General features: G+C 41.9%; 1 protein-coding gene across 3 annotated transcripts; it reads left to right on the top strand.

Moving 5' to 3' along the window:
- The first annotated feature begins 785 nt into the window (after nucleotides 1-785).
- LOC131952812 (uncharacterized) lies at nucleotides 786-11,590 on the top strand. 3 transcript variants are annotated; one of them, XM_059315671.1, is made up of 8 exons: nucleotides 786-931; nucleotides 6,321-6,507; nucleotides 6,997-7,136; nucleotides 8,070-8,227; nucleotides 8,827-9,018; nucleotides 9,431-9,697; nucleotides 10,951-11,076; nucleotides 11,329-11,590. In XM_059315671.1, exons 2-8 carry the CDS (start codon nucleotides 6,324-6,326, stop codon nucleotides 11,492-11,494), a joined length of 1,233 nt encoding a protein of 410 aa, XP_059171654.1. In that variant the 5' UTR covers nucleotides 786-931; nucleotides 6,321-6,323; the 3' UTR covers nucleotides 11,495-11,590. The 3 variants fall into 3 exon arrangements, with proteins under 3 accessions (XP_059171654.1, XP_059171653.1, XP_059171655.1); XM_059315670.1 differs by lacking the exon at nucleotides 786-931 and adding an exon at nucleotides 5,334-5,351; XM_059315672.1 differs by lacking the exon at nucleotides 786-931 and adding an exon at nucleotides 5,411-5,485.
- The last annotated feature ends 1,204 nt before the right edge of the window (nucleotides 11,591-12,794 follow it).

Here is a 12,794-nt window from a genome sequence, read left to right as displayed (position 1 = left end):
TTAATTATTCAAATTTTCCACTCAATTATTTTCTGGCTCAGGGGCTCGAGTCGACCCAGCTCTGACGGTATTTGATGTTATGGAAAGTGAAGGATGCCTGGCACACTGCTGATCACACTATCATTAGTTGACGGTATAGAAACAGGTGAGCTCTACTTCATCTGCTCCATGGACAACAAGGTTCGAAAGAGTAACTTTAGTACCTAATTATGTACCATGGATACCATTGTGCTAATCCAGACATAACATCTGGCAAGTGTCGGTTTGACTGATATCATGGATAGTATCCATATAATGGATAATCTGACTGGTATCGATATAATGGATAACATGGCTGGTATCGATATAATGGATAGCCTCGTATTGACCTGGCTCTAACCCAAACTAAGATGTCTTATAGCCAATATACACTCAATCCTGGATAATCCTACCTGATATTAACCCAATTGTTAATGCCTTCCTTTATATTGACTACCATCTGTGTGATTATCAAATAGTGGAGTTCAAAATCATCATGTATAAGATATTGATAATGACATTTATACGACCAGATCAGCTTCTAGCATATTGATAATGACTTTTAGACGTCCAAATATGCTCCTAGCATATTGATAATGACTTTTAGACGTCCAAATATGCTCCTACCATATTGATTGTGACTTTTAGACGGCCAAATTTGCTGCCAGCATATTGATAATGACTTTTAGACGGCCAAATTTGCTGCCAGCATATTGATAATGACTTTTGGACGGCCCAGTTTGCTGAAGGTGCACTAGGTTCAGCAGAAACAATGCAATCAGCTTAGGTAATCAGAGGGCGGAGCAGTCCCGGGGAGGGAGGCATGTGATGAGGGTCTCATTAGATCCAGACCAACTGATGGACCTATCTCGCTCTACCGTGGCGATACCCGGATGAACCAACCATTACAGCGGTGAGTAAAGTCTCTTTCATCTTAAAAACTTTTAATTAATCATTAACGTAATTGGAGATTTGATTCAAATTTTTAAGTTTCTCGCATGGAGTATTCCTAAACATGAAATGCGGTACAGTTCTTAAATAACGAAACAAATTGTCTTTCGTGACGTCCGTTTTCTGAAGCTGACCAATAGCGGCTCGTCTGTCAGACAGCTGACCAATCAAAACATTCAGCTCAACGACATTATTGTTCTGGCCATGGCGTCTCACTGAGCCACGTGACCTAACACAGAGGTCCATTTAGTCACGTGATCTCACACAGAGTCCATTTAGTTAAGAAACTGCGTCACTGCCCCCCTGTACAAACAACATCTATTTGGCATCCATTCAGTCCAAAGAATTTAACATTTTCTTCCCGGGCTGGTTTTTTTCTTCTTTGACAATAGAACTTTCGTTGATGAAGTGGACTTAGTTAGAATTTTAAACTCCCCCCCATCCGCGTTCAAGTCTCATTTATACACCCACATCTCCTCCCCCACCCACACACCGTGAAAATCCCTGAAAATAATTGTAGAGTAATTACACTCCCCCCCCCCCCAGCTACAAGTAATGAAAGGTTAATCTAATGGTTCAAAGATCAAGGTCATTTGACAATCATGCAAATTAACATTTTCCTCCAAGCAAGCTTAAAATGACCACTGAGATGGTCTTTGACTAAAACTGACTAATGACTAAAACTGACTAATAGCTACATTGATTACTGCATCACAACAAAGTTATTTAGTAACTTAAACCAATCACTTGCGATCTAGTATTAGAATACATTTTACTTGACCGAAAAAAAAAAAAAAACTTTATTTGACTCGCTAGTTGAGGAGATGGTGTTCATGTAGTCAAATTGGGCAATTAACTATAATTATACGGCTGTTTAGCACGATATAAATTATAAAACATAAAATTTGACGAGCAAAAATAGTCACGTGGGCTACCTCAAAGGCGTAGCTAGGGGGGGGGGGGGGAGCGGGGGGGGGGGGGGGACACATGGGCGGGGGGGGGGGGGGGGACATATGTCCCCGGGCGCCGACCTTAGGGGGGGCGCCAAATTGAAAGTTTGAGGGGGGGGGGTGCAAATGAAAAGTTCGAGGGGGGGGGGGGTAGCAAATCTCTGGGCTACCTACACATGACGTCACATACCTGCCCCTGTCAAAGACAGCCGCAGGTTTCCTGGAAAATTCCCGAATCGGAGAGTCCATCAGGGAAACCCTGTCAACACAATATCGGTGCGGCGTCCGTGCTTCTTGCGTTGTTTTCAAGATTTTTTTTGTTGGTTTTCTGTTTTAAAGTCAACACTGGGGGGGGGGGGGGGGAGTGGAAAGAGAATGCCGTAACACGTTTTAAGGGTTGTCACACGGGCCACTGGGGGGAAGGGGGTAGAATTAGGGTCCCGGTACAGGCACAACTAGAGGGCTATATATTATTTACCTATACATATAAATACACATATATATATATATTAATATATATTAATATATATATATTAATATATATATATATATATATATATATATATATATATATATATATATATATATATATATATGTGTGTGTGTGTGTGTGTGTGTATATAATTGTTACATCAACTTAAATATTTAAGTTCATCATTTTAGTGGTGTAAAACACTTTGAGTATAAGTGGGGAGGGGGGGGGGTGTAACAAGTTTACCAAGTAAACGGCCCGGAAGGTGGAGTACTACACCACAGCTAGATGGCTATTTAATCATTCATTACAGGAGACAGTTATAAGCCATCATAACTGCAGCCATACTCCCATGGCATCCAATAAACCAATGACTGACTTAAGTTTAAAATCTATAAACTGCATTTCTAATTTTAAACATGAACGTTGATAGGGCACAATAAGAAAACATTCTAGATCTGATATTATGTGAGCTGGTATGTTTCTTCTCGGTGATCATAAAAAATCTGGCACATTTGTCCTGTTTTGTCTTTTGTTCTTATGCCGGTTAGGTCTGCAATTCTTGGCATCAGTTCCCTATGGCGTGTGCCTTGTTTTTTTTGTACAACATCTCACAGCACACACACCAAGTCTGTTAATTCACTTACCACTTCGCTAATTAGTGTATTACATTGCTTTAGTTAATCCCTGATTAGCTGTTGATCTGCATACGTGAACTTCATGGGGTACTTAATTTAGTCGCCAAGGTCATATCAGTGTTTCAAGGTTAGGCAGCAGATTTGAAGGTCATTTGGGGGTAGTCAGCTAGAGAAGAATTTAACATTTTATGGGGATTATAAACACAACTATATGAACACACGATTTAAACACATGATTTAAACACAAAGTTTAAACACAGCTTGTCGAGCTAGTGATAAGCACCCTAAAATTTTCTAAATAATACGCCGTCTACAATAATTTTTGTGTAACAACCTTACCATTCAAAGGGAAACAATTCAATTATTTAAACAGATTCGACAGTACACTCAGTTGTGTACCTTGTTCAGTTGACTGACATCGTCCATCTCAATCTTGTTATAATGAATTTTTTAACTATCACTACCTTACAGAGTTTCTTCCAGGCATCTCTCCCCCACCCCGAAGAAAGTCTACCGCTCCCCGAACGAAATGGAATTTATATAGGAAATATATACTTTTGAGGGTGTCCGCCCCCCCCCCCCGAAAATTTCAAGTGCACCACGGAGAAAAAAGGTCTGGAAGAAACACTGCTACCTTAACCTACGGCTCTCCAGTGCTAAAGACACTTGGTGTATAACATTATTTAATATTATCATATTTTGGCCAATTTACCACAATTTATTAAGTCCCAGTCGGTTATAACACCAAGTTTCTTTTTTAATTAGTAATTGAATTGAATTTAAATAATACTTAAAACATACCTTAAAATATTTGGGTGAACTTTTGCTACCGTCGATCATAAATGTTTTTTTAAACAAATCTTCCCCCCCCCCCTCCCCCCTACACATCTCGCTACATGCCCTGTTTAAAAACTGTCTTTAAATCTCTTTATAACCCTTCCGTCTTCCTGATGGTAAAAGTATTAATTTTCTACATAAACTACTATAACATATTCCGGGAAGGACATAATTTATTTCCGGCCAGTAATTAATAAAGCTGTTAAAATCTGGACACTAAAAAATATGGGGGGGGGGGGGAGGGAGGCGCTGAAAGACTTTCTTATTTTTTGTTCTAGTGTGTCGGAAAAATGTACTTAATTTTTCGACGTAAAATTGTATTAATGAAAGGCGGCCACATCTGAAGAATCTTATCAGCCCTTGTTTGCCTGCTCCATCATTAGGCCAGCTAATTAATGTCCTTATCTTCGAACGTTGGCCTTTATAAGTTCTCAGGTCTTAACATCGATCCAAAGATGACGAAGGAGATTTTACAGTAAAAAACAAACAGGCAAACAAATTCAAACTAAATACACATGACATTTGATTTCACACCCAATATTGAGATTTTACTTCAAATATTAGGACATTCTTCAGATGCTGGTTTTAAAGTAATGTGTAGCTGCGATACAATTCCCGCCATTTGGCACTCTCGTTTAACGTGAGTTAGCGAGACTTCAAAAGTCTAGAACACGGTGGTTGAGTCTTTAAAGATAATTTATGGTTCACTGAATGCAGTTACACCACAAGGAGATTGGTGACACAATATTATGACAGAGACTGGTGACATGAATTGATGACAGAGACTGGTGACATGATGTCATGAACAGTGTGGTGACACGATGTCATGGTGGAGACTGGTGACAAGATGTCATGGTAGAGACTGGTGAGACGATGTGATGACAGATACTGGTGACATGATGTCATGGTAGAGACTGGTGACACAATGTCATGGTGGAGACTGGTGACACAATGTAATGGTGGATACTGGTGACACAATGTCATGGTGGAGACTGGTGACACAATGTAATGGTGGAGACTGGTGACACAATGTAATGGTGGATACTGGTGACACAATGTCATGGTGACACGATGACAGAGACTGGTGACACGATGCTATGACGCAAGCATGAAACTGACGCAAGCAAGCCGTTAATGTCAGTGTAAAGATGGATAAAAGATTAGACACGGCACTCTATACAACCAGGTTGGATATTGACCACTGGCCGCCACAAGCGTCTTCATGTAATGATATCGCATCGAGAGAACGTGATATTGAATTGTAGCGGAACTCGTTAATTAGACGCTACTTAATTAATTAGATAACAAAACAAACACTTTGTTGTTTAAACTAGCCACCGGAATCATTCTGGAATCCCCCTCCCCCCCCCCCCCCACCATAGCATCATCTTCACCATCTTGACAGGAATGCCCCCCCCCCCATCTCTTCCCGCCACCAACATACGACTCGCACAAGGCAGACGGGAGTGGACGATGTTGACCACAGTGAGTAGAGCTGAGAATCTTACAACAAACTGGCCAATCGTTTCCGTCGTTTAAAAAACACCACAGGACTAGATCTAGTGTTGTGTAGCCATTTTGTTTTGTTTTATTTGTGGTTACCTGCGTTCATATCTTGCGTGAGTATTTAGCTGATTAGGGATTTCCTTTTGTTAGAAATGTAGCTATTAATACACAGTGACGTAATAAAGTAATTATGACAATTAATTGAACATTGGTTGATAGAAATGTATAAAAAATTTTGATTGAGCGTTGACTGAGCGGGGGCGGGGTGCCGGCCGCACCGGTTGACCCCATCTAAGGGGGTGACACCAAATGGAAATATAATTTTAAAGGGAAAGTCTGTTTTTGCAGTTGGCTTGATAGCTTATTAAAGATATTATTACGAGCAGGGTACACCATCCTGGGTGGGGGTGACACCAAGTTGCTTATAGTTTTACTATATCGTACAAATAGCTGTTCTCGAAGGGGGACGACGCCCTCGGTTACCGCACAGGGTGTCATCCCACCTAGTGACGCCATTGGGCCTTTAGTGAAGGTAAAAAAAATTGCACTAATTGACCGCGCGTGCAATCCGCAGGATCAAACGAACGATGGATGAGATGTATGGTCAGTTCAATTGCCATATCTTGCTGACAATCGCAATATTGATATATAATTGTAATCATCACCATATTGCCAGATAATGTTAACTATGACTATGTTGCCAGATAACGCTTAAACGACTATGTTGTCAGATAATGTTAACTATAACTATGTTGCCAGATAACGCTTAAACGACTATGTTGCCAGATAATGCTGTTTGACTATGTTGCCAGATAATGCTAAGTGTGACTATATTGCCAGATAATGCTAAGTGTGACTATGTTGCCAGATAATGCTGTGTGACTATGTTGCCAGATAATGCTAAGAGTGACTATGTTGCCAGATAATGCTGTGTGACTATGTTGCCAGATAATGCTAGTGAACGAAAGCCACTATACAGACACTGGTTGTTGTGTGGAACACGAGACCAGCGCCTCAGTACCGGAAGTGAAGTACCTGAACAGGAGTCTGGTGGCGACACCTTTCGCTGGTGGCATCGTCACACCGGAAGTGTATGAGTTCTACAAGGAAATCTTCACGTGGGTAAAAGTTGTTGGTAGGTGAATGTATGGGTCTTTTGATCTATGGATGGTAGGTTAATGTATGGGTCTTCTGATCTATGGTTGGTAGGTGAATGTATGGGTCTTTTGATCTATGGATGGTAGGTTAATGTATGGGTCTTCTGATCTATGGTTGGTAGGTGAAAGTATAGGTCTTTTGATCTGTGGTTGGTATGGTGAATGTATGGGTCTTTTGTCCAATGTCAGTGGTTTTAATGTCAGTGATATTTTAAGGCCCGTGATTTCTGTGTTATTATCGTTTTTGTCACAAGCTTACTTACAATTATTTCTATTGACCGATCCACTGGGAGTACCATCTTAATCCTTACTGTTACATACGAATATACAAGAAAGTTTAGGGGAGACCTCGCTCTATCTGTATTCACATACTAGACCCCCCCCCCCCCCCCCACACACACACACATAAGAAGCAATACAAATGGCAACAGTAACCACGCCATGTCACTGACTTTTACTTGTTCCAGGACAGCCGCTGTCAGTGATCTTTCTCGTGCTCAGCGCCGCCATTTTCCTGAGCAAGAGCATGCGCAACCCCAGCACTTCCTTTCTCGTGGCCTGGAACCTGAGCGAGGCTTACAACGTCACCATGCTAACGGTCTTTCAGGTAACTAGAAGCATCACCACGGCAACGGATTTCAGGTAAACTAGCAGCGTCACCATGACAACGGATTTCAGGTAAACTAACAACGTTACTATGGCACCGGTAGTCCAGATTAACGGTCTATCAGGTAAACTAAATGGGTCACCATTTTCATGTTCACTCAATCTAAGGCAAACTAATACAACTACGGCATTATCGTGAACTCTGATTCGTGTAACTATATTTTATATACACTTACATCCGCAAGGATAAAGATCTTTCATGTTAATTTTCTTACGGCCTGTCCCATCGAGAGTTTCTTTCAGGCATCTCTTCGGGGAGTGCCCCCCCTCTCGATGTAATAACGTTAATATAGAAAACGAGCCGACCCGCAGCGTATCATACGCCGCTATTTAGTTGTTTTATTTTCTACTTTTCAGTAATTCATAATTTGTGAATTTGACAGTACCAAATGCTGCCACTGAAAATATTTGCTTTAAAACACTAACCCCCCCCCCCCAACCTTTCCCCTAACTCCGACCCTACACCCCCCCCCCCCCCCCCCCCGTGAAAGCATCCTCCTCTTAGTTATTTCTTAGTTACCTCCTGTAAGTTTAAATCGAACTAAATTATCTGACCCTAATAGAAACCCGGCTCTACGGCTCTACGATTTGTAAACATTTAGCTTTGTAAACATTTGGCGTGACCACAACTCACCAGACAATGTGGGGGTGGGGTGGGGGTGGTAGTGATAGTGATAGAGAGAAAGAGAGGGGACTTCACGGAGGCGCTTGCAGCTTGTTTTCTAACGGCTCCCAGAAGAGAATTATATATATAGATAGATATATACTTTTACCATTGTCCGCCTCCACCCCCCCCCCCCGGGGAGATACAAATAATTTACATGATGAGCTATAAAAATTAAACTGTGCAACTTTTCCACCGGCCAATGTGCAGGTGTGCAGCTTCGGCAACATGTGCGCCACAAGTGTGGTCTATGCCTACTTCAAGCTGTGGTCAACCACATACCTGGGTGTGGCGTGTAGACGGTCACTCTACAGCCTCAACTGTCTACTGGCCGTACAGAGGTTTTTGGTTGTGGCATTTCCAGTCAAGTAAGTCATGTGGTCAGTCATGTAAGTCATCAGTCATGTGAGTCATCAGTCATGTGAGTCATCAGTCATGTGAGTCATCAGTCATGTGGTCAGTCATGTGAGTCGTGTTGGTCAGTGATGTAAGTCGTGGTGGTCAGTCAAGAAAGTCATGTGGTCAGTCTAATACGTCAAAAGTAAGCAAACACATTCAAATAAATCACAAAAACAATTTAGTCACGTCCATTGTTTTTTCAGGTCGGTCAAGTCATATAAATGTTACGGCAAACAAATAAAAACATTTTAGCTCATACAAGCCCACACATCTTTAGCTCCGTCACGTTTGGTTATTATCTCCAACCAATAATCCAGCCATTTCTGAAATCATGTAGATTATGGAAATCATCTTGAATTATATGAATCTCTATCAGACTTTTGAAGCATTAGGACTAACACATCAATGCCATACTATCAGTGATGATATTTCAGACAGTTATTCATAAAACAGTGCTCGGCGCATCCGTACTACCGTTTTCTTGACTTGTAGTTCCGGGGAAAATAAATATTACTAATTTTAGATGATTCTGACGTCACAAGCCCCTTGAAACTTTTCTCTGCTCCAGGTCCAAGAACCTGTGCCTGATAGCCAGCCCCCTGCCTGTGTGCATCACGGCTGTGGTCATCTCTCTACTGGTCCACGGTTACCTGCCCGTCAAGTACGGCGTGGCCAGTCAGAACGGGACCTACACCATCGTCCAGACCAGTCTGTCATTAGAACACACCCACATTTTTAATGCTATAGCTTCAGCTTCTATGTAAGTTGATCTAAGCATCGTTTATAAGTGTCTTGTCTATGTCTGCAGGTATTCATGTGCTAGCTTCAAGATAAGTCAATTTGCTCATGGTGCCTCCATTGGACGTGTGTATTGGGGGGGGGGGGAGATTTTGTATGACTATAACATATGTATGACGCAACGAAATCATGGCCAGAGTTACTATCAGGCATTTGTTCGGGGGGGGGGTCGACAAGGGAAGGGAGAATCGACAGGGGAAGAGGGAATCAACAGAAAAGAGAGTCAGTAATATCCTACATCATTATTTATCGTTTGCCCGTTGTTTTTTTTTAAAAGGAATGAAAGACAATCCACACCCAGCAATCGATGCTGAAAACCATAACAAATGTGTTTTGTTGCCATCTGTTCGCTGAAGACTTCCTTTTATCCCCAGGTACGTCCTGGTCTACCTGCCCCTGACCGTTGGCGCCCTGGCAAACATCGGCATGGTGGTGTCCCTCAAGCGTCACATGAAGCTGACCCAGATGGTGTTCCCCAACCGTCAGGACAGACGGGGGCGGGAGATGCAGGCCAACGCCGTTGTTCTGACCTCGACCTTCCTGTTTTTCATCTTCTCCCTGCCCTCCAACATCAACCACCTCGTCTCTTTCCACCTCGACACGTATGGCGTCAAGAAGAAGGAGCATTATCTCTTTCAAACGTAGGCCGTTACACTTCTTGCTACTTTCAAACGTAGGCCGTTACACTTCTTGGTACTTTCAAACGTAGGCCGTTACACTTCTTGGTACTTTCAGTCGTAGGCCGTTACACTTCTTGGTACTTTCAGTCGTAGGCCGTTACACTTCTTGGTACTTTCAGTCGTAGGCCGTTACACTTCTTGGTACTTTCAGTCGTAGGCCGTTACACTTCTTGGTACTTTCAGTCGTAGGCCGTTACACTTCTTGCTACTTTCAAACGTAGGCCGTTACACTTCTTGCTACTTTCAAACGTAGGCCGTTACACTTCTTGGTACTTTCAAACGTAGGCCGTTACACTTCTTGGTACTTTCAGTCGTAGGCCGTTACACTTCTTGGTACTTTCAGTCGTAGGCCGTTACACTTCTTGGTACTTTCAGTCGTAGGCCGTTACACTTCTTGGTACTTTCAGTCGTAGGCCGTTACACTTCTTGGTACTTTCAGTCGTAGGCCGTTACACTTCTTGCTACTTTCAAACGTAGGCCGTTACACTTCTTGGTACTTTCAGTCGTAGGCCGTTACACTTCTTGCTACTTTCAAACGTAGGCCGTTACACTTCTTGCTACTTTCAAACGTAGGCCGTTACACTTCTTGCTACTTTCAAACGTAGGCCGTTACACTTCTTGGTACTTTCAGTCGTAGGCCGTTACACTTCTTGCTACTTTCAAACGTAGGCCGTTACACTTCTTGGTACTTTCAAACGTAGGCCGTTACACTTCTTGGTACTTTCAGTCGTAGGCCGTTACACTTCTTGGTACTTTCAAACGTAGGCCGTTACACTTCTTGGTACTTTCAAACGTAGGCCGTTACACTTGTTGATTTTTTTTCTCAAACGTAGGTCATTACATTTATTGATATTGTTTACAGCTTAGGTCCAAACATTTCTTGATACTTTCAAACGTTGACTGTTCAATCATTGACCGTTACATTTCTAGATTCTTTCAAACGTAGGCCGTTGCGTTAACCATTATAATTTTTAAGATTTAGCGCTTTCTGTGTTTGCCAGATTTTTTTGTTTGTCCAGATTAAAATACGATTACCAGAACATTACCATTAAACTTTTTTTTTAGTATTTTCATATTTTGCTGTCAAAACAGTTTTATAAAAAAAAACGTATTAGTTAATTAAACAAATTATCGATTTAATTTAAACATAAATGATCACATATTAGTAAACACAACCATGAAGTGATTCGCTAAACGTACGTCGTCTGTTCCAGGCTGGACGGAGCTTTTGTCGTCTGTCAGGTGCTTAGTGACGTCGTCATCTTCTTGTCTTACGTCTGCGCCAGCACCTCGTTCAGGAGGCGGCTCATCCACATCATTGGTCAACTCACGTGTAACAGGTGAGTCACGTGCAACAGGTGAGTCACCTGCAACAGGTGAGTGAGTCACGTGCAACAGGTGAGTGAGTCACGTGCAACAGGTGAGTCACGTGCAACAGGTGAGTCACGTGCAACAGGTGAGTCACGTGCAACAGGTGAGTCACGTGCAACAGGTAACTCGCCCGAAACAGGTAACACACAGGTAATTCCAATATACCATAATCCCAGGTATCAAAGAGTTTGAATTAACTCTGTGATATGTGTGTATTCCAGCTGCATCAAGACGACCAAAAGTTTGGAAGATTTTTCCAAGACGTCAACATCGGAGCTCTCCGTGACGTCAGAGCTGACCAGCGACCAAACGACCACCAGAAACACCGCCATTTTCCGTCGCATCCGCCAGTATTTGTGTGTTCCTAATGACGTCACAACACACTGAATCAAAATCTCAAAAACATTTTTACGTGTATTTACAAATATTAAAATAGCATACGAAACGTTCATAAATCTCCAAGTAGTTGATTTAACCAAGAGAATGTAGTGGAATAAATTCGCATTTGATTGTAATGTTTTTGAGTTTTAAATATTGTGTATAGATGCACTTCTGATGTTCCAAATGAAATGTAAAACCTAGCAGACTTTAAAACTCCTGCACACTAGGGAGGAAATTATTTTCCCATCAATGTCAGAGATCGCTGACTATTTTGTGACGTCATTTATCACCCCTCCTCCACCCCTTCATCCAATAGTTTAAAACCCCTACATTACCAGCACGTCAGTAGCTGGACACTAATTGACCACACGCGGTCTAAAAAATCGTTAGAACAAAAAAATCGATTGGCTAACTAACAAGGTGGCTAGTTTTTAATAACCTCGGCAACGCAACAAGTTTTTAGCAGTTTCCTGTGTAATCCATCCACACTTGCGTGACGACAGGCAGGCTTCGATTTTTGTGATTTGAAATCTATTCTCACGGTGAAGCTCAAACTAGGCGCCCGATTATCGATCGCTGATCGAAAAATGAAATCGGTGGTGTAAACTGTTGTTAGATTTTTAAAAAGAGTATTTTTTATAAAATCCTGATGAAACATTGGACATATTTTATGAATACAAAGGGACACATGTTTACAGAAGAATTATTTCCATTCCTAGCTTTATGGCTTATATACTTAAACGGATCTAACAGTTTAAGGAGATGGGTGGTAAAATATCCTGCCAACGCCTTTGCGCGCTCAAACACGCAATTATATATTGATGTGCATGATGTGTAGGCCTGATTTGGCAGTTGCCAGTATATTTCCTTCTTTATTACGAAATAAAATCGTTAATCAATAAATTAACTTGAACACACCAATATTACAAGATTTTTATTTTTCTCAAAATAATATTTGGTTAGTGTCCCCTCTCAAAATCCCCAAATGATGTCAGTAGCGTAGCGAGGGGGGTGGGGGGGGGGACGGACGGACGTGGGGACACATGTCCCCGGGCGCCGACCTTAGGGGGCGCCAAAATGGGTCGGAAAAATAAATTGAAAGGTTGAGGGGGGTGCAAATCAAAAGTTTGAGGGGGGGATGCAAATCGAAATCTTGAGGGGGGGGGGGTGTGCAAATCGAAATCTTGAAGGGGAGGGGTGCAAATCGAAAAGTTTGTCCCCAGGCGCCGTGAAGGGTCTGGATGGTGTGTGATTTTAATCTTTCCCTATTCTACAGATCTACTAGCTAACAAATCTGACTTTCCAT

Source organism: Physella acuta, unplaced genomic scaffold (genome assembly GCF_028476545.2).
Source record: "Physella acuta isolate Inbredline_101_S28 unplaced genomic scaffold, ASM2847654v3 ptg000890l, whole genome shotgun sequence".
Lineage (NCBI taxonomy): Eukaryota > Metazoa > Mollusca > Gastropoda > Physidae > Physella > Physella acuta.
This window is presented reverse-complemented; position numbering and strand designations above follow the sequence as displayed.